The sequence below is a fragment of the Pezoporus wallicus genome, unplaced genomic scaffold (genome assembly GCF_028554395.1).
Source record: "Pezoporus wallicus isolate ANWC-B61680 ecotype Strahan unplaced genomic scaffold, APGP_CSIRO_Pwel_v1 contig_13539, whole genome shotgun sequence".
Taxonomy (NCBI): Eukaryota; Metazoa; Chordata; class Aves; order Psittaciformes; family Psittacidae; genus Pezoporus; species Pezoporus wallicus.
In genome coordinates, this window is record NW_026638923.1 from 283,362 (window position 1) to 311,229 (window position 27,868).

General features: G+C 47.1%; 5 protein-coding genes and 1 long non-coding RNA gene across 14 annotated transcripts in view; 5 read left to right on the forward strand and 1 right to left on the reverse strand.

Moving 5' to 3' along the window:
• Positions 1–490: 490 nt before the first annotated feature.
• On the reverse strand, positions 491–3,029 carry LOC130601305 (uncharacterized). The gene is made up of 2 exons (XR_008972638.1): positions 2,867–3,029; positions 491–693 (listed from the first exon to the last, which is right to left on the reverse strand). It is a non-coding gene; the product is annotated as an uncharacterized LOC130601305 (long non-coding RNA).
• HOXA9 (homeobox A9) lies at positions 2,378–4,392 on the forward strand. Its single transcript, XM_057413265.1, has 2 exons — positions 2,378–2,996; positions 4,094–4,392. Exons 1-2 carry the CDS (start codon positions 2,447–2,449, stop codon positions 4,330–4,332), a joined length of 789 nt encoding a protein of 262 aa, XP_057269248.1. The 5' UTR covers positions 2,378–2,446; the 3' UTR covers positions 4,333–4,392.
• A 6,720-nt stretch (positions 4,393–11,112) lies between these two features.
• HOXA7 (homeobox A7) lies at positions 11,113–14,107 on the forward strand. Its single transcript, XM_057413269.1, has 2 exons — positions 11,113–11,636; positions 12,694–14,107. The coding sequence occupies exons 1-2, from the start codon at positions 11,261–11,263 to the stop codon at positions 12,975–12,977; spliced, it is 660 nt and encodes a 219-aa protein (XP_057269252.1). The 5' UTR covers positions 11,113–11,260; the 3' UTR covers positions 12,978–14,107.
• A 1,506-nt stretch (positions 14,108–15,613) lies between these two features.
• The window catches only part of HOXA3 (homeobox A3), a 44,836-nt gene continuing 32,581 nt past the window's right edge, over positions 15,614–27,868 (forward strand). For 5 of the 6 annotated variants that reach the window (XM_057413277.1, XM_057413275.1, XM_057413272.1 and 2 more), the window contains exons 1-2: positions 15,667–15,806; positions 27,671–27,775. Coding sequence is in view for 1 of the 6 variants with exons in the window: in XM_057413284.1 (XP_057269267.1) it covers positions 15,614–15,806; positions 27,671–27,775 (298 nt within the window). In the remaining 5 variants the exon portion in view is untranslated. Of the gene's footprint in view, positions 15,807–27,670; positions 27,776–27,868 lie in introns of all 6 variants that reach the window. The other variant, XM_057413284.1, reaches the window with a different exon arrangement.
• On the forward strand, positions 15,667–22,238 carry HOXA6 (homeobox A6). 3 transcript variants are annotated; one of them, XM_057413290.1, is made up of 3 exons: positions 15,667–15,806; positions 20,232–20,487; positions 21,840–22,238. In XM_057413290.1, the coding sequence occupies exons 2-3, from the start codon at positions 20,463–20,465 to the stop codon at positions 22,097–22,099; spliced, it is 285 nt and encodes a 94-aa protein (XP_057269273.1). In that variant the 5' UTR covers positions 15,667–15,806; positions 20,232–20,462; the 3' UTR covers positions 22,100–22,238. The 3 variants fall into 3 exon arrangements, with proteins under 3 accessions (XP_057269273.1, XP_057269272.1, XP_057269271.1); XM_057413289.1 differs by having other exon boundaries at positions 20,327–20,487; XM_057413288.1 differs by lacking the exon at positions 15,667–15,806 and having other exon boundaries at positions 19,819–20,487.
• Positions 23,867–26,763, forward strand: HOXA5 (homeobox A5). Of its 2 annotated transcripts, XM_057413287.1 has the most exons (3): positions 23,867–24,413; positions 24,561–24,724; positions 25,722–26,763. In XM_057413287.1, the coding sequence occupies exons 1-3, from the start codon at positions 24,160–24,162 to the stop codon at positions 25,970–25,972; spliced, it is 669 nt and encodes a 222-aa protein (XP_057269270.1). In that variant the 5' UTR covers positions 23,867–24,159; the 3' UTR covers positions 25,973–26,763. The 2 variants fall into 2 exon arrangements, with proteins under 2 accessions (XP_057269270.1, XP_057269269.1); XM_057413286.1 differs by having other exon boundaries at positions 23,875–24,724; positions 25,722–26,758.

Genomic DNA, 27,868 nt, shown 5'->3' on the forward strand with positions numbered 1-27,868 from the left:
AATGGGCTTTGAGGAAAAAAGGAGTCTAAAAAGACGAAAAGAGAGACGAATGCCCCAGCGTTATTATCAGCAACGTGACCTCGTGAAAAACGCCTATAATTATTTGCTGTATTTTATCCCTTGCTCTCTGTACACCCGCTCCTGCCACTTGGCCTCTGACAGCGAGCAAAGGCAGAATTTTACAGGGAAATAAAAATGCAGGCACTTTCTTTAAAGCATTACTGTTATTGTTATTCATTTGCTATTATTTTTGGTGGGCAACCAAAAAAATGAAACCCACTGCAAGTCGAGAACCCAAATTCGAATATAAACATCCAGGACTCCTGCAGCTAAGATTATTTTTTCTGAATGGAAAAAGGAAGTTCTACAATCACATTTCACCACAGCTGACTCTCAATAATAAATACAAATGACGTCGAGTTCCGTCTTTCCAGGAAAGAAATACAGTTATTTTGTATTATTATGGCGTGTCTACACAATGGCAAAAAAAAAAAAAAAAAGAAAGAGGAGAGATTTATTTGCATCTTTTAAATTATTAGAAAATAACGGGCTCCTTGTTTGTGGAGATCTTGTAACTGTTCCGTAATTTTCGAACTCTAATGGGGGATAATAGTTTCATTATGGGCCTTTGTAATAGTGAATGGGGGGAGAGAGCGTTGTTAAAATCGGATCTCTGTAAGATTTCAGATTAAACTGTTGGGAAGACATGAAAAGAAAAAGAAAGAGAGAAAGAGAGAGGGGGAGCGGGAGAGGGAGAGAGGCAGCCACACAGTGATGTAAAACTAATTAGAACCACACTTTCGCATGCACAATATTTACACGTGATTTTAATTATTACTCAGCCGTCCCTACCATTCGCCGGGCTCTATTTTCAATAAAAGCTATTTCGAGTAAATTGAGCCACTCGCCGAGATTTTTTGTGCTCCCTGCATTCTACTGACCGCGCTCCTTCGCCAACCGCGGGGATAAACAGCGTGAGCCTCCGCCGGAGGAGAAAACCCAGGGAGTCGCAGGCGTGTTTGCAGAGCGCTCAGCCACGACTTTAATTCCTAACACTGGACTTGGATCTGTCCGCCTCTTACTTTCCCCCCGCGCACCCTCCCCTCTTGTAACCCTCCACTCGGTTTCCGATGCCGCTAGCGTGTGTCCTGCAGTCAAAAGGAGGTGCCAGCAAATAACTGTATTTGCACATAAATTTGATTCACCAGATTGCGGGACGGCCGACTGTGAGCGCCCCTTTGATAGCCGCCCGGAGAAGCAGGGTGCCTTTCGGCAGCGGGGAGACGGGGCTTTTTCACCCTTTTCCCCCTGCTGCTTCCCTGCATCGTTAAAGAATTAATCGTCGTGATAAATTCCGGCGTCCGGCTCTGACCGCACTCCTTCCCTCCCGGCCGGGACGAAGTCTCCGTTCACCTCCGGCCGCTCAGCCCCGGCTCCTCTCCCCGGCCTGGCTAGGGTGCCCCCGCTCGCAGCGGCCCCATCCAAGGGCAGGGGCGGGCAGGCACGGAGGGGAGGACTCAGAGGGTGTTCCGGTCACTGCCGCGATCTCCCCGGCCGGGTGGGGTGCGTGATGAAGTGCAGTTTGGTGCGGGCCAGCCCAAACACCCGAGCCAGCCCCTGCCGCTGTGCTCCTCCGTCCCGGCGGCCGGGTTGCTGGAAGGGGGTAAGTTGAATTTGACTTTTTGCTGCTGGCTCTGCTCTGAACGGAACGGTATTATTTACAGTGAGTTCCCAAACTAAACACAATAGTATAATTTAACCTTTCCAAACACTCGTAAATTTTTACTGCTGTGAAACACAGCGACGCAAATGAGCACCCTCATAGTTACTGACTTAATAACAACCCCGTGGTTCCTGAAACAATAACTCCTTATGAAATATAATAAATACATATTTGACTACACTACACCGCAACTGCTATTTTGTTGTTTTTTAGTTCTTTTGTTTTGTTTTATTATTGTATCATTTTATGTGAAGGTCTCAGATCACAAGGGTGGTGGAGGTTCTTATTTAATTTTTTTTTCCTCGGGGAACACGACCCACTGATGGGATGATTAATTATGATATAAAATAGTCCGTTTAAACGAAAAAAAAAAAAGAAAAGAAAAAGAGGGGAGAGAGAAGGGGGGGGGGCGTAATACGGAATCTGATCTTTTCATCTCGGTTGGCTGCAATTAAAACAAACCCCGCGTATAACTCAAATATCCCTTTGCATAAAAACATATGGCCTCGCTATAAAAATTATGGCTGGAAAACAGTGACCCATTAATAGCCCGCGGACTGATTTATACTTTATTGTTCTGCTCCCCCCGCCACGTGACCGGGGCAGCCAATGGGCGCCCGGGCTGCCCTCAACTTATTACTGAGTCTACTTCTCCGCCAGCACCAAGTTGTTACGTGAAACCCGCAGCCCCGAACCGCGGCGGGTCCGCCGCCCGCGCCCGCCATGTCGGCTCCCGGGACCCTCAGCAATTACTACGTGGACTCCTTCCTGGTGCCGGAGGGGGACGAGCTGTCGGCGCCCCGCTACCCCCCCGCCCCACTGGGGCCGCCGCCTCCGCGGCCGGCGGCGCTGGCCGAGCACCCCGAGCTGGCCCCCTGCAGCTTCCAGCCCAAGGCGCCCGTCTTCGGCCCCCCCTGGAGCCCCGCGCACCCCGCCGGCGCCAGCGGCGTCCCCGCCGTCTACCACCCCTACGCGCACCACCAGGCGCCGGTGGCACCGCCCGACGGCAGGTACATGCGTTCGTGGCTTGAGCCTGTGCCGGGCTCCTTGTCTTTCCCCGGGTTACCTACCGGCAGGCATTACGGCATTAAACCTGAACCGCTGGCGGCCAGGAGGGCTGACTGTACCACGTTTGACACTCACACTTTGTCTCTCTCTGATTATGCTTGTGGTTCTCCTCCAGTTGATAGGGATAAGCAAAGCCACGAAGGCGCATTCTCTGAAAGCAATGGAGAAAGTGAGGCAAACGGAGAGAAACCGCAGATCGATCCAAGTAAGTGGGACTGCGAGGGTCATGGACTTCAGGGCACTGCGCCGGCGGCGGGGAGGTGGCGAGGCGCTGGGGTTAGTTGCGCGGCCGAGCACCGGCTGCCAGCGCCGCAGCTCCAGCTCTCCGGGGTCTGCCATCTGCGGAAGCTACAGCTGCCTTCCGCAAGCTTGAACGGGATCTAGGATGGCTCGGGCTTTCCAGGCTGAAAGGAAAACAAAAAACCCACCCTACAGCTGCAACTTAACAACAACAACAAAAACCCCACCAGCCAACCCCCAAATCCAGAAAGGCAAAAGCCGCCCCCCTCTCCCTCCTCAGCCACCCCAGCAAACTTCGTGGGACGCGTTTGCATCCTCCTGCCCCAGGCAGACGCCAGGGAGAGGGTGTCTAGAAAGCATCGGATGTGAATCTGGTCTTTTTGAGACGGCTCGCAGGCCTGGGAAGCTCTTGCGGCGCTGAATGCACAAACCTCGCCGTTGACTTGGTCCCTTCCCTTCCCCCTTTCGTCTCTTCTGTGGAAAAACCCGGCCGGGCTGGATGCTCCCATTGCTGCGGAACTGGTGGCAGAGAGCCTCGGGGTTGCTATCGCGATTAACGCCGTGCGAATGAGGGTCCTAAGGTGGCGAGGTTTTAATTATGCCTGTTGCAGACTGACTCGCCAGCTCCCTGAGTCTTGCCAGTGATGATACAGGAGAAGGCCGAAATTAAAAAGTGAAACAATTTCGATGACATATTGGTCTAACTGGTCACTCCCGGGCTGGCGGGGGGGGGGCAGGAAGGAGGAAGGGAGCTAGCAGAGAGAGTGAGGAGGAGAAAGTATTTCAAAATTGCATCCTATAAACAATAAAAAAAGGCGAGAGGAGGTGGGGGCAGCGGGGCTCTGCTGCATGTCGCTGCTTGTGACCTCTCTATGTGTTTGTATTTTGGAGTCCATTGTGTCTCACTATGCTCTGTGCCTGGGGAGACGAGAGGCACCTCTAAACCCCAATATCGGGACACATACGCCGCTTGTCCTGCGTGTATCTCCCTCTCCAGCCCCCTCCTCCTTATGCTCCCACCACCCCCCCGAGCCTGAACTTCTCCTGTTGTTTTCGTTGTAGATAATCCAGCTGCAAACTGGCTCCACGCGAGGTCCACCAGGAAAAAGCGCTGCCCTTACACCAAGCACCAGACGCTGGAACTGGAGAAGGAGTTCCTGTTTAATATGTATCTCACTAGGGACCGCAGATACGAGGTGGCCAGGCTCCTCAATTTAACTGAGAGACAAGTGAAGATCTGGTTTCAGAACAGGAGGATGAAAATGAAGAAAATCAACAAAGATCGAGCAAAGGACGAATGACGGCGACATGGGGGTTAAATTAAAAATGCACAAAGTAAAAAAAAAAAAAAGAAAAAGGAAAAAAAACTAAGAAAAATAAGTTAAAAACAAAACAAAAAACCCTCCCCTGGAGCCCTGCCATTCAATGCGTCTGGGTCCAGGCCTCATTTTTTTTCCCTTGGCAAATTGTAATTATGATTGTACCTTGATTGTCACAGAGACCAGTTTGCCAGGAGAGGTACAGTAAGACTTTTAATTTTCTAACAGGAAAGAAAAAGGGGGCATTAGCACGAAAAGGCTGTTTAGCTGGCTTGTATAGATCTACCTGTTTCTTCACTTATGGAAAGAAAAAAAAAAAAAAGAAAAAAACTACCTTTTCATAATGCACAACTATTTACGGACTGTATAGTTTAGTCTTACGTAGTTAATTTTATTCGCTCTTTGCGTGGCAGAGAGATCTCTGCTCTAATACTTGAACACTGTGTTTTATTGTGGTAATTATGTTTGTGACTCAATTTATGTGCTTGGGTGCTGTACCGGATGTAATGGTGTAAGCTAGAATTCAATTTGAACTCAGGTTGTTTATTAGAAAAATTGCATAGAGTATAGCTCTGTAGTGTATTAAGTCTTTTCTGTATAATTAGACAGTTAACCTTTGATTGTAATATATATATATTATATATATCCCAACGAAAAAAAGAGAAAGGAAAAAAAAACAAGGCTCGTCTGGGATGTCTGGGAATTAAGGTTTGAAGCAAGTAATTTTAGTATGCACAGTTGATATATATATATAGTACTGTCTTTGTCGGTTGTATATACAATCTATATATTTAAAAAAGTAAAGGAACAGACTAGCTTAAATATTGTTTTTGCACCAGTGAGCAGTTATCAGATTTCGGAGCTATACGTATATGTGAAAAGGGTAACTACCTATGGTTTACGTTTTAATTTTAATCGAATGATTTGATGGTTATTGTAATGAAGGTTAATTTTATTGATAATAAATTATACGCTATAAAACCCTACATTTGGTTATTGTAAATTTGTATCTATTAAAAAAAAAAAAAAAAATCCGGGGAGTTATGTTGATGCAGAACGTACACTGTCTATTTTGAAATAGTTACCTCAAGGCCTACTGACCAAATCGTTGTGTTGAAATGATATTTAACTTTTTGCCAAATAAAATATATTGATTCTTTTCTACTTTGTGATGCTTTAAGATTGTTAAGAAAGGGTTCTTCCACAGCACACTAAATTTCGCCCGCAGATGTGGTAGGGGTAGGGCAGCCGCCGAGGCAATATTATTTCGGCGTCAGTTGCATAAACACAGACTTCAGGTGATAAAATTTGCTCTTATTTTAGTCCGAAATGGGCAAATTGAGGTCCCGAATGCCATTGCTTGGCTGAGAGGAGGCTTTGCTTCCCCCCTTCGGGATATAATTTAGGAAGGAGCCGAGGAGGGAGCCCCTTCGCCTGGCAGTGGAGGCACAGCCCCCAGTTAACGCGGATTTAATAAATTTGCCTGGCGGGGTGGGGGATTTAAGACCAAACCAAAATGTCCGACGTTCTGCGATGGGGACAATAATGTAAATCAGCTCAGACAGCGACATTTAAACTGAGATGGTTAATTAGCCTCCATCAGAAAATGCCTAACACTAAGTGTGCTTCCCAAGCGCTGTGTGAAGCGCCTTCATTTTAGAGTTATCCCTTCTAGAGATAATTGCCTATGCAAAATATGTTATTTCAAACATCACTCCCTTTTTTCTTCCCTGCCATCACATTTGGGAATTTTTTTTCCCTTTCAGATTTCCCGTGGCAAATAAAAATAACGCATTGCATTTTACTAGAGCCTCAGATTATATATGTGTATATATATAGATATAGGTACAGATAAAATTTTACAGACAATTATCGCAGAATTTATGGTGTCAATTTTACTCGCTGATTTAGCCGAAGGAAAGAGGTGGGCTGGCAGCAGGCTAGAGCACAGGAGACAAAATAGGATTTATTTTTAAAAAACACAAGAAGGTTTCCTTGGAGTGGAAGATTTCCACACACTCGCCCCCCACCCCTCCGCTACACACACCCCTCCCCCGCCGCCCCAAGCCAAACCAAGCTCAGCAACAAAAGAAAATAACGAAGTCTGTGAGCTTGCTGAAATTTACCCTTGCTTTGGGCGGACATCTTACTGCTCAGAGCAGTTATCCTCCATAATATGAGCCGCAGCACACTTCTGCGGCACACCGAGTCTTGTTTGCAAATATGTTGAATAACAATACGAGCCTTCTTGTTTTACGGGCGTACACTTACACACACATATGTATATTTAAAGAAAAATAAGATGGAACACACTTATGGCATTGGCAGAAGTTGTCGTTAGGAAAATTCAGAGCCATACAGTGCAATAAAAGAAAATGACTGCTGTTACCGTTTATGGGGTGTAAAACGCTGCAGGGCTAAAGACAAAACTTAGGGAGCCGGCAAGAAGTTTACAGATGTGCGGAACTGCGGGAGTGGGAAAAAAGCTTCTGGCTTCACCTTAAAAAAAAAAAAAAAAAGGAGAAATCCGGGGGTAAGATTTGATGAGTTCTAATTAGCAAAAGGGAGCTCGTTCTGGTGTGTACACACACACAAAAAGCCCCTAATTGATCCCTGAGCCAGTATTTGGGGATGCTGGGACGCCCTCTGTTGTTGCAGACAGAGGCAACTTCAAAGAATCAGCATTAAGAGTGTGTAATAAATGACGGGTCTGCAAACTGTCTGGAATTCGGCTCTTAATGAGTTTACAACTGTCCAGCCACAATTAAGATTTTCTACAAAAGGCTTTTCATTTGTTTTGTCTGGCTGTTTTAGATAAAGCGGGCGAGCGGAAATAACAACCTTTTATTGGCCTTCCCCTGCTTAAATCCAGGCTGGGAGGTGGACATTTATCTTCCCGGGCGCTGGCGGGCAGAGGCGCTGGCTCCGCGGGCCACGACGCGGCGAGACGGCGGGAGGCGGCGGTGGCTGTGGCGGGGCGGCGGCGGCAGGTGGCGCTGTGACACCGCGAAAGAGGCTGCTCCTGCCCGCCATCAAGAGCTCGGCCGCCTCCCCGAAAGCTCCTAAAATGTCGACTTTATGGGAGCATAACTCGGGTGGGAACCTCTGGTTTGGTTTTAACAAAGGCCGAGAGCTTTGAGATTCCCCCTCTTCCCTTTCCTTATCCTGGGAGTACAGCGAGGGATCCCCCTCTGGCACCGGGCGCCGTTAGGGTGACGTTCACCGCCTGGCCCCACTGGGTGCACCCGTGGCAAAAAGTAAAGCTTGCTCTGCACCAAGAGCGTATCGTGCATTTATTATTCTCAAAACGCCGAATCATTTCCTATTAGCTAATAGAGATGGATGGAGCCCTGGCACTGAACCACTAGCTCCTCTTTCTCTTGGCCCAGACTTTCGCCCTTCTCTGGTGAAGCTCTGAGACTGCAAACAGGCTGTCCTGACCTTCCGAAGGGCTTCTCTAAAAGGAAATATTGGGAGCAAGGGGGAATTAAGGGGGTCGGGCAGGATGGAAGAGGGTGTCCGGATCAGCCCCAGAGGAGAGCACCCGGAGGGCTTCCCCGTCGGAGTGTTGGATGAAGCGGCGGGTTTTCCAGTGCCCGTCTCCACCTCGCATAGCGGAAAACGGCAGCACCGCAAACCCCCTGTTAGAAAATTATTTACCGCCGATTGAAATTCCTCAACAGCTGTCTTTGATCCAAATGAAAAGCTCTTCTTGTGTTCCAAGCAATTTCAGTTCAGTGGGACCCGCTGTAATTATATGATACAGACGCGAACAGACTGATGTTCTGCAAACTTGACGTGTCACTCAAAGTCATTCCTAACTTCTCCTCGCCTTCTATTTTGATTTCTTCCAGTAGTTTTCCTATTTTTTCCTCCCTTTTTGCTTTTGTTGGCTTAAGCGTGTTGAGAATGAGGCTTAGTGGGGAACTGTGGAGTGTTTTCAGATTGCAGTTGCCAAAAGAGAAGGAGGGAAAGTAAGTGGAAGGAAAATAAAAGCAGAAGGAAAAGAAACATAAAATAGTGTCTGAAGTATGAGCGCAGTATTTTTCAAGTTTAAGGCAGACAAGTAAACAACTAGCTGCGTAGTATTCCGCAACAGAATATTTTTTTTCCGCAGGTTATTTAAATTTCCTTAAATCAAAGCCAATCCCTTTATATCGAAATTCAGAATCGGGAAGGAATGCGAGCACTGAGCTATTTTTTACACGCACTGATTCAAAGATTTGATTCTTTCTAGGGATAGAGAGTAACAGCCACTCCCTACTTTCTAACAAGAGCCTTCAGATCAAATGTTTGTCTACAGTGGCATTGCTAAACTTATTATGATTTTTTTTTTCCTTGGGCAATAAAATTATATTGAAATTTAAAAGTGTTTATGCATCGTCATACTAAGTAATAACTTGGCACAGTGCGCTCTATTATAATCGTGGTTAAATTACAGCGAGCGCAGATTCCGAAACAACAAAATCTTCTCTAGTTTGAACCACATCAAGATACTGTTTAATACACAAGCCATAATCATGTAGTGCTCCCAGGTCGCTTATTACTTATGAATACCGTTTTGACACTACATTTTACTTCCCGGAAAAGCTCAGGGGGAGAAGAAAGGTAGTTCAGAGCTCGCAGAAGAAAAAAAAATAAATACAATGAATCACGCCTAGAGTATTATTTTTAAAGCTTGTGAGAATATCGCGATGACGGAAACCTTGAAATCTGCGCCCGTTCGCCGTTCCCTCGACTGGGGAAAAAAAAATCTGGGAAAGAAATTTAAAAATTTCTATTTAAAAGTGCGTTTTCAGACTCAGGGATCCACCCTGATTTTGTGAGCGATAGAACGGGAAATTTCAGCGTCTGTTTCAGAGACAGCGATATGGCTAACGCGCGGGGAGGGGGGTGGGGGGGGTGGGGGGAGAAGCAGTAAATAAGGTGGCAGGGACCCATGTTTAGGGGCCGTTTTAAGGTTTATTTAGAGAAGACTTTTTCAGAAATCTTAAGGGATGGCAGAAAAAAAAACCAAAGTTGAAAGCAGCGTATATATACACGCACACACATATATATGAAAAAGGTGGCGGCAGTAAACACACAGAAGCAAAGAAAAAACATATAAACGTGTAAATTATACAGAAACAGAGAGCTCGAAATACAACCACCCAGCTGATCTATTCGGTTCTATGCTATCCATATTTAAGTCTAGACACTGGCTATATTTGCTGTTTCTTTCTTCTTGCATCTTAGTATGTTGTCACCAGAGGAGCAATTTATTGGTCTAATGTCATCTACTTCAGCCTCTTTGATCTTCTTGGTCGTCGTCTTGTTTGTATCCATTCGTTTAACTTCTTGGGCCTTTTTTCCTTTAAAGCAGTCTCTTCTGCCGCCGTGTTCCCACATCGCAACTGCGACCGCAGGGATATTGTCTAATATTGGCGAATTGGAAGAAATAACAGAATGCGGCGTGTTAACCATCTTCTCCCTTATGCCTGCAAATAATAACTTCATTTTCATGTGCTTAACACTTGGCAAATATCTACATACAGCCACATTTGCGTGCTCTGAAGCACCAATATCTCAGGGATCTGGTTGTAGAGGATTTACTTGCTTCTGTCAGTAACTTATATTCATGAGGCTGCAGTAACCGCGTATAAAGAGTCCCAAAGGGTGCGTATGTATGTGTGTGTGTTGGAGGTGTGTGTGGAGTGTGTGGGGGGAGGATGTCCCACGTTTACAAAAACGTAAAGTTTAGTGCCCGTGCTAAATATCGCCAAGAACAATTTTAACTGGTGGGAAAGTCTTTGTACATGGGGCACCAAACTATAATTGAAAGGAGAATTTCCGGGGCAATTCCATTGTGCTCCTTCCAGTTTATGATGTGCAATACAGTCAGGCAATAAAAGCTGTCTTTACCAGGACTCCCTGTCTGAGGGAAGGAAACTCATTTTACGATCCGTTTAAAGGAAGGGCATAGTGCATCCTCAATGAAGAGCCATTCGCATTGTTGGGGAGCCCACTGTTTAGAAAAGCAGGAACGCTCCCCGTCATCTGAGCGTCCCGCTGCCGTCTCACCCTTAGGACCGTAAGGTATGTAGGACAGTAAAGGTAAAAGGGGCATGAAACAGACTGCTGAGATTTGAAACCCTTTGTAGGCGATTTCTTCAGCGCGGGGGATTTTGGTTTGTTTTTTCATTTTCAGGTGTTCAGAAAGGTGGTGGTTTATTTTTTCTAGTACTTATTTTTCTTTCTGTTTTTTTTTTTTTCTTTTTTTTTTCCCTCTCCTGGGAGAGTGACCCTGCCTTTTTGTCCCAAAGGGGGGGCAAACCGGTAGGCTCACTCCAGGGGGACCCCTTGGTTTTACAGCCTCGGGGAAGCCCTTTAGGGCCGGCGGCGTGCCACTGGGCCCTGAAAATGGGGGGTACCTCTCCAAAACCCTCTCTCGGCTTACCGCCTGCTTATTTCCCCCTTTACGGGAAAAAAAAAAAAAAAAAAGAAAGAAGACAAGGGTGACGAGCAGCCTCCGTAAAACTATATTTTGCTTGATTTCATTTTTCAGAACACCCCCGGTTTGTCTGAGGGACAGTATATGCGCGTCCCCCCCTCGGGAAATGGGAAGCACTGCACCCCGTCCGCGGGGTGTCGAGGGTGCGGCGGCGGCTGGAGGGCGCTCCCGGGCCCGACGGCAGCGGCGGCGTTCCCGACCCGTCCATGTCCGGGCACCGGCGGGCCGCGGCCGGCACCACCTGTGAGGCGGGCGGGGATTGGCGGACGCCGTCATATGACCGGTCACGTGCTCGAGGCAGCTCAGTCCAAAAGAAAATGGGGTTTGGTGTAAATCTGGGGGTGTAATGTTATCATATATCACGCTACCTCGTAAAACCGACACTGAAGCCTGCCGGACAACAAATCACAGGTCAAAATTATGAGTTCTTCGTATTATGTGAATGCGCTTTTTAGCAAATATACGGCGGGGGCTTCTCTTTTCCAAAATGCAGAGCCTACTTCTTGCTCCTTTGCAAGCAACTCCCAGAGAAGCGGCTATGGACCAGGCGCGGGTGCCTTCGCCTCCTCCATGCCCGGCTTGTACAATGTGAACAGTACCATATATCAAAGCCCGTTCTCTTCCGGATACAGCCTGGGCTCTGATGCCTACAACCTGCATTGTTCCTCTTTTGATCAGAACATTCCCGTCCTCTGCAATGAGCTAACCAAACCCAGCTGTGAGAAAGCGGAGGAAAGCAACCTGCACAACCAGGCTGAGCCTAATTTCCGGATATACCCCTGGATGAGGTCTTCAGGTAGGGGCAAGCGGAGAGGGCTTGAAGCCGTGGCAGCCAGGCAAAGCGTGTCGCCAGAATTATTGTCAGCACAGCCTTTATGGTTTTAATTATAGCCGAGGCGCCATTGCGTAGAAAGCCCGTGGCATTGTATGTAAATGAGTATCATAAAACTTTTTATTGCCCAATTAATGGGTTCTAGCCTCGTAAATTTATTTAACTCCATTTGCTATGGAATTTTAGCATTGAGTTGATTTGTGCTGTTTGCTGTAGAAATGCGGAGACCTGACCGCGGGCTTCCAGAGCCCCCACGGGTAAGCGGCTCCCCTGCTCTCTGTCGAAGTTGGGCAGAAAAATCCCGCTCGCTGGGAAAAGCGGAGGGGAGAGGGGCGTTCAGGAGCAGGGGACGGGCTGCTGAGGACTTTGCCAGCCCATGTTGCGGAGACGTGCCACTCTTGTCCCTCCCTGCCCTTTCCACGGAGATAAGGATCTATAGAAATGTACTAAACAGGAAAACGGGGCGGGGGGGGGGGGGGTGAGGGGTACTGAGGGGGAGAGTGTGTGAAAAAGGAGAGCTCTCAAATCTGGAGCTAAATGCGATGTATTGTTTACGATCCAAGTAGGGTGGGGGTGTGTGTGGAGGGAGCCCCCGATATTGAAATAAAATAAATACGGCCCAACCTTTCAGCTCTCTATTTCCACTTGCGAAATGCGAAAGTCTGGAAGGGTTTTAGGGAAATACATCGCCTGGGGGAAAAGTTCCTCCTCCCAAAAGCAATTTCCTCCCCCACTTCTTCTCCTGAATGCTTTCTCTCCACTTTTTTTAGGTCTCGAGGAACTTAATTTTTGCCTTGCCCGAGCAGGGCAGGTCGTGTGGCTGAAATGTCTTTGTTATGGGAAAGTGGGGGGACGGGTGGAAGTGAGAGGAGGGTATCATTCACTGTTGCTCGGCAGCTTTTTTGTTGTTTATTATTTGTTTATAAAAAGCATATTAAGAAGGAAAAGGGAAAAAAATTGGAAGGAGAAAACTTTCTTCTCTCTTCTTGCCTAACTCCTGGCCGTTTGTGCCTGTTTTCAGGTCCAGATAGGAAGCGAGGGCGCCAGACCTATACCCGCTACCAGACCCTGGAGCTGGAGAAGGAATTCCACTTCAATCGTTATCTGACTCGGCGGCGGAGGATAGAGATCGCCCATGCTCTCTGCCTGACGGAGAGGCAGATCAAAATCTGGTTCCAGAACCGGAGGATGAAATGGAAGAAGGAGCACAAGGAAGAGAGCTCCAGCACCCCGGCTCCCACAGAGCCCATGTCAGCAGCAGCCTCTGTCGAGAAAGTGGAAGAAGACGAGGAAGAGGAGGACTAAGGAATCCCACTCGAGGAAGTGATCTCTTAGTCTAACGTATGCACATGACAGTTGGGAAAGCTCCCTTTAAAGGAGGAAAAAAAAAAAAAAAAGGAGAGAGACTTAATGTTTTTATTAAAAAAAAAAAGAATAATTTCCCTCCAATAATCATCTTGCAAGCGGGCGTTTGCAGACATTATAACGTTTCTTGGGGCAGTTTCCCAGCCTTCTGTCCATTCTCCCGTGCTCCCCAGACCTACCCTGTGCCGAACCTTTTGGTAATATCTCCTAAGAGCATTCTACAATCATTTATTTTTTTCGTTTACCCAAAAACGGGTGGGTGGGTTTCTCCATGGGACATTTCACTGGGAGAAGCGCTGCTTGCACAGATAGTAAACCATGACCTTCGAAGTAACTACCTGACTCAGTAGTCCCAATCATGTGTAAGGGGAAAAGTGCATTAGGCTCACATTAAGAAAAACTACCTAATTTTGAATAAGTAGCTCTGCACTTCTCTTTTTCTTTTTTTTTTTTTTTTGTTAATTATTGTTAAAAAAGTATCATAACTAACAGATACACTAACAAAAGGTTAAACAGCAAGTAAGGTGGTGGTGGGGGGGAGATGTTCCACAAACCACTACGATCTACAGCAATGATTTGTACTACCTATTTTCCAGACTACCTATATATCTTGCTCCGCCTACCTATCTTTGAAAGTATACTGTATTTTAGTAGTCAAAAGGATGTTACAAGATTACTAATGTGAATCGCAAAATGCTTTTAGAAATGTAAGTGTAGTCATTTGAAAAGCACGCATCCATAGCTTTGGTATAGAATTTGGTACCGAAAAGGCTGAATATATTTAAATTTAAAATAATATATTTATTCCAAAGCAATTATAAATGAAAAACATATGCTGCAATATATCTTTGTTCTTGATTCTTTACTATTCCGAGTGAGGAAGCAAACACACACCAATATTGTACAAAGCGGTTTAATATCTCCCATTGGCTTCTACCTTCGGCTGCCTTTGCCAAAGGCCGTTTTCTTATTCTAGGTTGATCTTGCTTAATATAGCGGAAGTGTTATTTGAAAACTGAATTTAAATGACCATGTAACCACCTTTAAAAAAAACAAACAACAACAAACAACTGTTTGTCCTGATTATCTGTAAGTGTTATTATGTAATACCGTGAATTTTCCTACAACAGCATATACTGGTTGGGTTTTGTTTCTGTTTTTTTTTTTCTTTGTCATTTATATTCGTCTTGGAGCTCATTTGTAAGATCATTTCATAATTTGGGAAGTATGTAATTAATTTGGAAACTTTGTAGCATGGTGTATTGTTAAGAACTCTGTATAAATCCGTCGTAAAGGTTTGGCTAAAGCTCTTTCAAAAATTGTATGTTACAATGTGTTTCGATGTGTTCATTGTGAACATTTGGATATGCCGTGTAAGTATTGGAAGTGGGGAAAAAAAAATGTCCGTGAACTCCCTTTGGAAGTGATACCGTGTTCAAGTATCTCCCACGATAAATGTGTTTTATGTTATACAGAAAATAAATATGCTTGTTGACAATGAATTGTGTTTCTTTATTAGGGAAACTGTTCGAAGGAAGCATCAAAAAATAATTTACATTGACAAATACAGAAATTAGACCATATAAATATTATTTTCAGTAATCAGAATGGGAAAAAATCCAAGGTGATGGATTGATAGGAATCAGTCAATTTCTCTATCTCGTCTTCGTTATTTCCCCCCCCCAGTGCTGTTGATTAATAAAGCGAAAAGCCTGCTTTATGGGAAGGTTTCCTTCCACTTTTTCCGGTCCTCTCGCAATCCTAAAGCTAGTCCAGGCGGCCGACAAGCGAGCCGAAATCGCGCGCAGTGAAATAATAATTCGTAATAAGCAGAAAGTGCGGTGAGAAACTTCCAAGTGTAAATGATCTGGTCGGGTACGTATGTGGGACGTGCGGGGTATGCAGGCGGCTTTCGAGGGCAGCAGGGGGGCATTAAAAAGGAGGGGAAATCCCCCCGCTTTAGAAAATGTATAATGTTTGCCAGGTACCACGTAATGTCAAGGAGATCTGAAATTTTCAAACTTTATAATAATAATAATAACAATAATAAAAAAAAATTAAAGAACTTATCCGAAAAGTCCTTTTATTCGCCTGGGTAAATACAGGTAGAACTAGGGTATCATTTGTGCAGAAGTTTCCCTTTTCTACCACACTCTGTTCCTGCTCAACCTACTAATTGCAAATTTAATAAAATTAGTACAAACTCCAGGTCTTTTAAAAAACTCCAGTGCTGCCTCTGTGGTAAGATGGCGCCTCTCTAAGACCTGCCTCTTCTTAGTGATGAGGAAAAGGCCATAAATCCGTTGTTGTTTATGAAAATTTACAACTTTGCAATACAACTTTATGAGTTGTTCGGTTTTTCCATTGGTCGTTGTCGGTCATGTGGATGGTAACCGTGAACATGAACTTTTTTATAATTTCCCTTGCGAGAATAGAGCCGCATTCTTTTGCTGAGCTCTGTCCTGCTTCGGATCTCTCTGGCTTTCAATCCCCATTTCATTTGTTCTTTGTAAGGCTATAGTGAACAAAGTGTGCGGAGGTTCGGCATAAGCAGCCGCCTAGAACACAGATCCGGGATGGCAATTTCCAGTTCCCCCGCTGGAAGGTGTGGCATATTGGATTCAAAGCACTGGCGTGGCAGATTTTCAACTTGCAACCTGGCTAATTTCCTGCTTCTTCTGGCACCAAAAGGAGGGCGATTCGTCTCCTGTGCAGCCAAAGCGACAGCTGTCAAAGTCGCAGGGGCTCCTGTGAGCCAGAACCTAAAAGGTGAGAAATGTATATGACACTACCGTAAGCAGGGAAACATAGTTTAATACGTTTAAATATTAGACGTGTAATTAAAGCAAGTGGAAACGTTGGTGGCCAAAAATAGACGTGGCTGCAGCTCGGTTGATTTCGTCTTTACCAATGCATGCAAAATTATGCCAAAATAAAATGTCTATTTTCTATTATTTAGCGAGGAAGCCGTGGACTTTTTTTTTTTTTTAACGACATTTATTTCTGGTTGCAATTGCCAGGGGGCTCTGTGACATGCGGGTTATTTTCTAATAATTCAGCTTTACAGCATCATTCCGAGGGGATTTGGTTGTGTGTTGTTTTTTTTTCCAGAGTGAGGGGGCAAAAAAAATTACCCCCTCAAACATTAATTTATGTTTTCATTATTTCGCAGCATTAACTTAAAGTTAATTTACGACGGCTGAAATTTAGATGTAATTTATGTTTTAGTATTTCAGAAAAAAACCCACATAAGTTAGCACAATGTCCCCTGGCTTCCCCGGCATGTCCAGGCGAAAGGTTATTTCTAGATGGGGGAAACAGCGCGGAATGTGTCTTCGATTTTCTTTATCAGATCCAGCGCTGCCTGCAAACCCCCCGTGCCCCTCCGTGGGTTCGTGGGAACGGCGTTCCTGGCGCTTTCTGCCTTGGATAGCTTGCACGCCTCGGCTGCGCGGAACGGATAAACCGATCCCAGCGCCGGAGACGGAGCTTTTGCCCCCCTTTTTTTTTTTTCCTTTCTCTCCTTGTTGTGACTGTTACCGTGCGGCGCTGGGGCGGGTGGAGCGGCGACTAGCCGGTCGGTGCCCCACGGTGTATGCCGGCGAGGGTGAGCCGACCCCGAGGACAGCGCCCCGGACAACCTCCCAGTCATTCTCCTCCGCCGCTCCCACCTCCCCACGGCGAGCGAGAGGCTCGGAGGGCTTTAAGTATTATCCCCGGCTGTGGTTGTGCTGCCGGGCTGATAAAGCATTGCATTTGCATTGCATTGCGGTATCGTCCGGACTGAAGCTGCAGTGAGCGCCGGATTATTTATTGCGAGGCAGGGGGTGCTCAGTGCTGCCACGGCGTGGCGGGACTGCGGAGGACGGAGCGGAGCCGAGCGGCCCCCGCGGGCCCTGCGAAGGGCAGAGCTGCTCGGGGGAAACCCAAAGAGAATACCCCCAAAATATAAAAAAAAAATAGTAACGTTAATCAAAATAATTAAATAATTCCGGCCAACCGTCTTTTACGCCAGCATCGCAACTCGCCCCCGGGCAAGATATTCTGGCAGGACCGGCTCTGCCCCCTCCCCTCCCTTTCTCTTCCCTTCCTTTCCTTTCCCTTCCCCTTCGCTTCTACCGCGGTGTGTGTCAACTGTAAAATATCACCGGGGAAAGCTGGGGAGGAGCCGCCCGCCTCCCCTGCCGACCAGGCTCCCGATACCCCGCCAGTCTAAACAACGGTTCGGCTTGCCCAAACTGTTTGGATTAGGAGCTATTAGGTAAAGGTTGGTTGTGGTGACGCTGCCGAGCATGAGAAGGATTTGTAAGTGGGTTTATAGGCAAGGAGAAGGAGGCTTTGAAGCTTAAGAGGGTAACTGGCCCCGCACCTGTATCCGAGGGTGGCTGGGGCAGAGGGCCCAGTTTCGGCGGGAGGAGGACGGTGAGGTGCTCGGCCGAGGAGGTGCTGGGGGTGCGGGGCATTCTGCAAACAAATAAAAGGTTGATAAAATCCGCTGATATCGCCAAGTGTGACTTTGTTGCGGTGGCAAAAATGCAGCGGCTGGCTTTCTGCTTTCCAGAGTGGGGAAACGGTGAAGGGAAACTGCTGTGAAATGTGTCCGGGGAGGGCATTTTCCCCGGCAGATCCGGCGGGCCACAGATTATTGTATTTAGGGGTTTTCTGGGGGGAGGGGGAGGAGCAGAGAGGACGCTTGAATGTGACTGAAGCGGAGATTGCAGTGCAGATTGTTTAGCTGTCACAGTAACTACTCGAACACGACCCAGCAAGGCAAACGTGAACATTTCAGTCCTTTCCGTATTATGGGACCAAAGAAGAAATGTTTTCGCTACCTGTGGTCGGCCTTGCGACATTTTGGTTTGAGCACAAACAATAACTTGAAAAAGAGGAGAGAAACAAAAAGAGAGGGGAACCCCCCCCGTCTGTAACCGTTCTATAACATGCAAATATAAGTAAACCTGGCTTGATTTTTTTACTTTTGGTCTCTGTGTGATGGATTGAAAAACCCCATCTGGTCACAACTTTAAAAAAGTGAGGCGGTGGGTTTCGCTTGCCACAGTATTCATTTTTCATGGTGCGTTTTCGTTCTGACCTGTGTTGGTGAAAATCTGCTCTTTTAAAACCCCTTTCTATTTAGCGTGCTGTATGCTTGTCTGATGATGTTGTTTCCTTTTTGTAACTATTCGCGCTGAGTAAAAAGAAAATAACTTTTTCTGGAGAAGGCTGACTTTCAGGAAATACGCGTTTCCGAAATGACCTCCCAAAGCACGCAGCTAGTGAGCTGTAATTCTACCAGGTGTGTTTATGGATTAGCTTGGATGAAGAGGTTAAGGAAGCTGGAAAAAAGGGGGAAAAATATGGAGGCAATCAACATCTGAATGTGAAAGTCCAGCTGGGACTGTGAACAATACAAACTATTGTGGAGCGATGTTTTAACTCACTACTGTTTTATAGGTATCGTAATGTGCCCCCGGAAATGAGGCAAATAGTCTCCCAACAACAACAAAACTCTCTTTTGAAAGTTACTTTAGGAAACGGGGCTGGTACGAATGCCACTTTCCGTCAGAGTGCCTTTAAAATAAGGGGCTATTCAATCCGTTGTAATGGGCACTGATTATGAGTAAACACAGCTTGGAATGAGCAACCTCATGTTATCTGCAGGAACTGCAGCGTTATGGCTGAATTCAAAGCGCCTCAGCGAATTTCATAAGCACTGTTACTGTCCCTGCCCTGGGCCAAGAATTTTATTTCCGCTGTGGGGTAGCTGCCATTGAAAATTTGAGGCGGAAATGTTTGTTTCATGTAGATATTTGGTTTGGTGTTTTTCCTCTTCTTAAAGACACACATCCGCGTTTAATCAAATTATTCGGAGCAACAACGAAACCGATTGGCTTCTGCTGACTCATTAGAGGGGCTGTATTAATTAGGAATAATCCTACTGGTTCGTTTTCGTATTTGAATGTTTGATTCCCTCGGCTCGACTCTGGCGGAGGGAAACTCGGGGAGCGGAGACACGTGGAACTTTAGCTGGGCTGGTCAGGGGCACCGGGAGACTGCCCAGCCCTTGCCGGGGCCTTCCAGGGAACTTGGTGCAAATCAAAAATCTCATTCTCCAGAAGCCCACCGTTTCCTACCACAGCCGAAACCTCCGCGTTAATTATGAGGGTGTTCATTAAGATATGAGACCTCTTTCATGCAGAACGCGTTAGTTTCTCTCACAAAAGCTAGGTTCGGCTCTGAGGCGGCCTCCGAAGGGAAGCCTCAGCGGAGTAAAAACAATGAAATAAATTTAAAAATCGGCTAAAACCTCCGGGATGCGGTTGTGGAATAGCGGTTGGAAAATGGAGAGAGGCCGGCCTTTCCCCCCACCCCATCCCGCTCTGCTTTGCGCGAAGCTGCTCTCCCCTTTTCACGTGCTCCCTCTGCTCAAAACTTCCCCCCCGCAGCATCCACCGCTGCCTCCTTCCTTCCCCCCTTCCTTCGTGTCCCCCTCCTTCCACCGGAGGGCCGGAGCTGTTCACCTACCATCCCCACAGAGCTACGCGGCTCCCTCCCTTCAAAGTTGGCGGCCCCGCGACGGGCGCGTCGCCCCCCTCCACACACCTCCTGCCCCCCCGTGGGGGAGGATCCCCCCGTCCGCTGCTGTCACATTGCCTGGAAATATTACTACTATTACTGTTATTGTTATTATTATTATTACGATGGGGCTCCCTCCCGCCGGCGGGGCGGTGCCGCCCGGGGGCGCGGCTGTCTCCGCGGAGCTGCGCGGGGCTGCGCGGGGCGGCGCGGTGGGGCCGGGGCTGCCGGTAAGTTGGCGGCGCGGTGGCGGCGGCCCCGGGGGAGCGGGTGCCGCGCGCGCTCCCATTGGCCGCCCCGCCGTCAGCTGCTCCTATTTTCTGCTGTCGCTTTTGGCGCTCGGCCATCCAGAAACAAACCACTTCGATGACTCCTAATAGTTATCGCCAGATGTACTAATACACAACAAATCACGGTCCGGGCAAGGGGGAAGAGCAAATGAGTTCCTATTTCGTGAATCCCACTTTCCCGGGGAGCCTGCCCGGGGGCCAGGACTCTTTCCTCGGGCAGATCCCCCTTTACCCGGCGGGCTATGATGCTCTCAGGCATTTTCCGGCTTCATACGGGGCAAGCAGCCTGCAGGACAAGACTTACACCTCACCTTGTTTCTACCAACAGTCCAACACCGTCATTGCTTGCAATCGGGCTTCCTATGAGTACGGAGCCTCTTGTTTTTATCCGGACAAGGAGATTAGTAGCGCTTCTCCCTCCAGCAGTGGCAAACAGAGGGGGGCCGGGGACTACCTGCACTTTCCTCCCGATCAACAGTACAAATCCAGCGGCATCCAAGCCAAAATTGTAAATGACGAAGGCACCGACCGGAAGTACACGAGTCCTGTTTACCCCTGGATGCAGCGGATGAACTCCTGCGCTGGTAAGGCACTCGGATGCAATGGGGAAGGCGGGGGTGGGGGGGGGGAAGGAAAAGTTTCTTTCCCCAAGATTTTTTGGTTTGGTTCTTAGACAAAGTACAGGCTGCTGGAGAGACACGGGTCCTGCAGGGCACTGTGTAACAGGAAACCTTCCCAGGTTATTTTAGACCTGGCACGTTGGCACCCTGGGATGATTGACCGAGAGCCCAGCTTGTGGGTTCACTGGTGAAAGTTACAGGGGAATCCTTGGGAAGTAGGCAAAACTAAAAAGAAAAATAATAATAATAAATAGAAAAACCAGGAGCAGAGCAGTTTTACCACTTTCCTAAAGCCACCCCACAGCCCCTGCTCCGCTTCTTCATTGTGTCAGAGAGCGATGAAGGGAATATCCTCTCTGTTCTGAGGATCTAATGCATTTGTGGCACATTCCTCCTCGTCCCCCTCCCCCAGCTCATTAGCCTGTAAGTATTGGAGATTGAGAGCACGTTTCTGGGGCCATGGGCGCACTTCCATGGCATCGCATTTCTGATTTTCTCTTAGGAGTGAACTTCACGTAATTGAACTATTCTGACCAGGAGGGGTGCTTGGGGGAAGGGGAGGAGAGGGTTATGTATTGGGGTGGCACTTATTTTTAAGAATCCCATAGTAAGACTTTTACTTTCAGTGTCTGTTAATGGCTTCCCTCCTCCCGAGTTTATGTTTGCTGGACTGTGGGTTGCATTTCTCTTTTGGAGAGTTACACTTTTTTTGCAAGACCATTCTGACGCTGTTTTGCATTCAAGGGCAATAAATTCCGGAGCAAATGGCAGAGGCTCTTCTATGATCTTTAGCTGATGTCTATAATTATACTTAAATCACATCCCCTCTGTAGTCACAGCCATGGCAATAGAGCGTGTTTGTGTAAACACACCCGCATATGCGAGCATACGCTCACACACACACACACACACACATGCGTGCAACTCCCCGGATCGCACGTGTGTTTGTACATGTGTGTGTATACGCAGGCTCGCAACACGCAGAGGGTACACAGTGCTCAGCGATTCACACGGGTGCTACCTACTGCACTTTCCCTAGGTCCACCTTAAAGCCTTTTTGTACCCCAGTTATCCCACCACTTTAAGCATTCTGCACATCCGCATTTACAGCTGGTCAGGCAGGGGAAAAGGAAAAGAGGGACAAAAAGAGAAAGAAAGGGAAAAAAAGCCTCCAGGAAACCACAGCAATTCTCACCCCCCACCCCCACCCCTCTGTGATTGTGCCTGCAAAAGGAGGCAGAATATAGTAATCACTCTTTCTGGTCTGAAATCACTGGGCCCTGTCCAATGCGATCGTTTTGTCTTTACTTCTACAGGTACAGTATATGGAACTCATGGGAGACGAGGGAGGCAAACTTACACCAGATACCAAACGCTAGAGTTAGAGAAGGAATTTCATTTTAACAGATACTTAACCCGAAGACGACGTATTGAGATTGCAAACGCTCTCTGCCTTACTGAACGCCAGATTAAAATATGGTTTCAAAACAGGCGGATGAAATGGAAAAAGGAAAACAAATTCATAAATTCCACACAGCCCAGCAGCGAAGAAACAGAGGAAAAGTCAGGGGAGTAGAACCACCTTTAAGAAATGCTACCAGGCCTTTCCTTAGCTCTTACTATTCCTATTACATACTTTGTGTTCCTTCTGCTAGTAAAATCCTGTAGGTTTGTCACAGTCTATTAATTCCTCAAAGGCTTGGTTAAAAGATGTACCTTTGCAATCATCTGTGACTTTCTTTAATATATGTGGAAGTCCTAGCTTGCGAGCTACAGGCACATATGTATATAACCACCTCCCCAAAGCATAGATAGCATTGCTTAAAGTCTTAGAGAAATGGCCCAGATTTTTAAATGTTTGCGGTAAGCATCTGTGTGTGGGTGAGTGTCCCTGGTGTACCTGTGCGAGAAGAGATCAGAGAGGGATTTTTAATTTTTTTTTAATTAACAATATTCATATTGTAGAAATACGAGAGATTTTAGAAAATGTTGGGTTTCTGGTTTTGCTAAGTCCCGCTACGTCGGGCCATCTCGTTATGCTATGTTTGGGAGCTTATGGTCTGCAGGGGAGGAAAAAAAGTTTTATGCATGTACAAGATATTTAAAAAGCAAAAAGGAAAAGAAAAATCCTTTAAAAAAAAATAAACCCCTGAGTATAATCTTGCAGTTAAAGCGAAGATGAATTGCAGAGAGATTTATTTTAAATGCCGCTAAACTGCCTAATGTGCACTACTGGTATTAAAGTAAAAACTCGGCGTTAAACTTCAGGGGAAGCGAGGGAAGAGGTTTTGAGGCTGGCGAATTTCTGTGATTCCCGTTGAGCTTACACTGAGGTTTCGGTGAGCTCAGCTATACACTGAAGGGGCTTTGAATTATGGACTACATTTCTTGGGGCTTCGGGGGCTTGGGTCGATCTTTTTTATTTTGTTTTCTTTATTTTTAATTAAAAGAAAATTGTCTATCATTAAGGCGGTGATCTTCTTCCCCGCTTGTGTGGTATCCTAATTTACATTCGCATTTCTTAGCACTGGAAACAAAAAATAAATAGATACTGTAGAGAAAAGTAGCTGCCATAAGAGGCTTTCACTTCGCGTTCTGTGCAAGTAAAATGAGCTCAGCGAAAATATTGATTAATATATATGTTATATCTATAGTATGTTGTGTGTGCGTGAGTGTGCGTGTGAAGCTGTGTACAAATACGTTTGTATATGCATCGAGGCTCTTTTGTTTGGAAGACAGCGCGATTTGGGCTACCGCTCTAAACATTTTAAAACCCAAATCTGGAAAACACTAATGCAAAATGGCTACCGCCGCATTTAGAGGTTTGGTTGGTTTTGTTGGGTGTTGTTTTTTTCCCGAGAGGTGGAAAAACAGCGGCGGCCTTAAAGCTGCCTGGAATTTGACCCCCTAGTAGGAAAAACGCTGCACGATATTTGTCTTTCATAGGTACCTGCCATTTCGCATTGGCAGGAACCGGGTGCCTCTCGAATCCGCCGGCACGGGAAAAAGGGGGGAGAAAAATAAATTAAGATATATATGTAGAGAGAGAAGGGACATAAGCGTGGCCAGCACCCGAGGATGGATCGCGCAGAATTTGTAAACTGGTGTAAATAAGCCCCGCAAGGCGGCGAAGGCAGCCACAAAGCAGAGCGCGCCCTGCAAGCCGAGCTTTCCGCTGGCCGCGGCGGAGGAGCTGGCCTTGCCGACCCCGCCGCCCCTCCGCCGCTGCCGGCTGCGGCGTGCCCCGCTCCGCGCCGCCGTCGGGGGCCGTCACCCCGGGCCGACCCTGCGGAGCCGCCGCCATCTCCCTCGCCGCCAGCGGGTGGCGCTGGAGGCCGGCGGACGGGCGGGCGGTGGCGGCGGCGGCGCGCAGCGGCGGCGCGCACGGGGCCGCCCGCGCCCTCCCAACTCCCCCACCAGTGCACGAGTTTACCTCTAGAGGTCATCAGGCAGGATTTACGACTGGACAACAAAAGCACGTGATGTGGAGCCGTACCCCATATTTGGGTGCCTACGTAGGAGGGAACCAAGTACATGTCCCAGTCATTTCCATAATTCATCATAAATTGTGCAAGGGTGCTATAGACGCACAAAACGACCAAGAGCCACAAATCAAGCACACATATCAAAAAACAAATGAGCTCTTATTTTGTAAACTCATTTTGCGGTCGCTATCCAAATGGCCCGGACTACCCGTTACATAATTATGGAGATCACAGCTCGGTGAGCGAGCAATACAGGGACTCCGGCAGCATGCACTCCGGCAGGTACGGATACGGCTACAATGGCATGGACCTCAGCGTCGGGCGCTCTGCTTCCACCCACTTTGGTGCCAGTGAGAGACCCCGCAGTTACCCGGCCAACACCACCTCTGCCTCGACAGAGCCCAGGTACAACCAGCCCGCGACGGCTTCCCACTCGCCTCCCCCCGACCCTCTGCCCTGCACCGCCGTGGCCGGTTCGCCTGTCACCAGCGAGAGTCACCACGGGGTGAAAAACTCCCTCGCCAACTCCACCAGCACTTCGTCCAATTCCAGCAGCAACACGCACATCAGCAGGGACGGGGTTGGCACCTCATCCGGGACTGAGGAAGACACTCCAGCAAGCAGCGAGCAGGCAAGTGCCCCGACCGACCAAAGCACAGCCCAGCCTTCACAGCCCCAGATCTACCCCTGGATGCGAAAACTGCACATAAGTCATGGTAAAGCAAATACCCTGTTCTTTCTTTATTTCTCTGGCGAAAAAGGAGGATTTAATGTAAACCGGGTGGCTGTGCCGAGCAAGGTCGGGGAGAGGGGAGAGGAGGGCGTGAGAGCGGGCAGCCTCTTCACGCAGCACAACTCTGCTCTCAGGGAAACAGGCTCCCTTCTCCGGGAGAGCCGTGTCCCCTCTTCAAAAACATGGAAAGAAATATAAAGAACCCGCCCGGCCCCAGTAACCCAGCCCGGCTGGCTCCCAGAGCCGGCCCCGGCGGGCAGCGAGAGAGCAGTAAGAGCCTTCCAGAAGGGGCTCGGGAGCAGAGGCTGCTCCCGGCTCTCCTCTCGAAGGGGGCTCCTCCAGTGGGAACCGCGCGGCTGACCCCATTTATTTTGCCGAGCCATATTAAAAAGAGAATAGGAAAGGGCGAGGAGGGCAGTTTTCACTGCTGGGAAGCCGTAGGGAGGGGGAGGAGGGGCGAGTAGACCCAAACTCCGGGGAGAGGGCTCGAGGGAGCGGGGAAGCGGAGCAACTTTCCGCCCTGGGTACTTGCCCTGCCCTGGGTGCTGGGGGAGCAGCCGGGGGCTAGGAGCCTCCCAGAGCCTTCCCCAGTTCAGCCGTGGGAAAGGGCTGCAAGCTTCAGCTTTGCTCTCCCAGCCCTGAACACACAGCTAGCAGAAGAAGCATCCTCCAAAACAGTTTATCTGCGGAAGGCGGGAGGGGTGGGGTGTTACCCTTCCAAAAATGACCCCAAAAAATTCGATTAAAAAATAAAATTCGAACGCTAAATGCAAGCGAAATCTCACCGAAACCACCAAATCCCCCTCCCCCAAGCCTTTCCTAAAAGGGGCTGGAGGAGGAAACTTGTTGAGCGTTTATCCAAACCAGAAACAAAACCAAGCAGGACTGAGAGTAACGGTCCTGGACGCTGGTAGCTGCAGTAAGTCACGGAAGATCCGAGCGGCTGCTGAGAATCTAAATCATGTACTTTTCTCTTCCAGACAACATAGGGGGACCAGAAGGGAAAAGGGCTCGGACTGCTTACACCCGCTATCAGACCTTGGAGCTGGAAAAGGAATTTCACTTCAATAGATACCTGACCCGCAGAAGAAGGATTGAAATAGCACATGCTCTTTGCCTCTCAGAGAGACAAATAAAGATCTGGTTCCAAAACAGGAGAATGAAATGGAAAAAGGATAATAAGCTGAAAAGTATGAGCATGGCAGCTGCAGGAGGGGCATTCCGTCCCTGAGCGTTTGATCAATTAAAAGTACTGAGCAGTATTAGCTGACCCTGCGTCTCATGTCAGTACTAAGTTGACTTTCTAAAACTTCCTTGTGTTACTTCTGTGAAGAAACCCTGTTCTTGTCACCCTTATTCATCTTTTAATCATGAGCCTGTTTATTACCATTCTCTCGCGTGTATAAGTAGATCTGCTTTTATCGTACATTTCTTTGTCTTGAATGGCTTTGTCTTGAAAAAATAATAGATGTTTTAACTTATTTATATGAAGCGAGCTGTGTTACTTGAAGTAACTGTTAAAACAAAACTAAACTAAACAGAAAAAAAAAGACAAAAAAAAGGAACGAAAAAAAAAAAGGAGAGAGAGAAAGAAACCCTCCCCCGGTTTAGTACAAATGTTATGTGTTGCACTCAACCTGCTTAACTGTGCATGTGTGGTCAAGTGTTAATGTCTGTATAGCTCCAAGCTGTTAAAAATATTTTTATTCAAACTACCTATATAATTCCTGTGTAATTAATGCTGTTGTAGAGGTGAAATAATGAAATCAACTGAACTTGTCTTACGTGTAGTGAATAGTGAATCTGTGACGAAAACTGTGATTCCAAGCAGTATGTCCTTGCTGTGCCTTTGTATATGACTCTTTGCACGAACTCTTAGAAGTGGCTCTTATTAAGCGCAGCTTCTGTGATGTATGTTTTTTGTGAACAAAGTTACAAATATAGTCAAAGTCTGGCTGTTTGAGCAAACTGTGATCAGCTTTTTTTTTATTATTATTTGTTTTTAAAAAAAAATGACTGGAAATCAACAAAAAAATAAACTTTCTATTGTAAAGTTTTCGTGACCTGGTTTGTGCAAAGCAAGAAGTTGTGCTTCCTGATTTGCCTCTGAAAAAAAAAATTAATTAACTCATGCAGAGTTTGTAATATTATTTTACCTGGCTCTTGCTGCACGTTGCAAATGGTAGGTGCTGCTATTGTCCGCTACCACTATTTTTAATTGAAAGTTTGACCACAAGTACCTTCTTACTGGTTTCTCGCTAGATGGAAAGCTGCATCGCAGGACCACAATCAACACCCTTTGTGGGTGAATCAGCTGTTAGAAGTTTGTTGATGGTTAAGGAAAAAAAAAAAGAGAACACCCACCCATGTGCTTTGTTAAAACACGCTGCTAACTCCAAGACGTGTTTGCATCGCTCTAGATTTTCTCCTGTGGTTTCAATAAGTATATTTGCAGGACAGACACCTCCGAGCCCTCTGCGTCTATTAATAACCCTCACTAGCCACATTCCCACTTTTCGCCCTTTAAAGATTTTTGGTTTTCTTCGCTACAATTAGTTTGCTATAAACGTAATGTTACTTACCCCATCAGAGCTTGAATGGTTAACTCTTCTGAGCTTCTAAGAGCAACTAAAGATTTGCACATTTACTGACGGGTTACATTGATGCCTTCCCTTAAAAGTTATAAAACAGTAAACTTTATAAGCCCCAGTTCCGGCTATATGACATTTGGGTGCCAAATGAATAGGGTTTTGTCTATGAATTAGATCGTAAAATCATCCATAGCACAGACAGATAGGCTCACTGGCTATAAAAAGTCACGTGGTGCCATTAAAGTAAGTTTTATGGTTTTGGGGAGTTGACATCCAACATTATATACCACATAACATATAATCTCACTGACGCTGGACTTCATTTGACTCTTTTGCAGGCTACGTGTGCCTCCTGGCCATTCAAATTGTCAGGTTTAGGGACAGAAGTATCCAAACCACAAGTTCTCAATACTGTATGAAAAATGGCTCCTTGCAAGTCAAAGGTAAGTTTTGTGCACAAGTTCCTTGAAGTTTATTTGGACAGTGGGGATGCCGAGGCTCCCGCTCGCTCTAGCTGCCTCTCGCCTCTCTCTTTT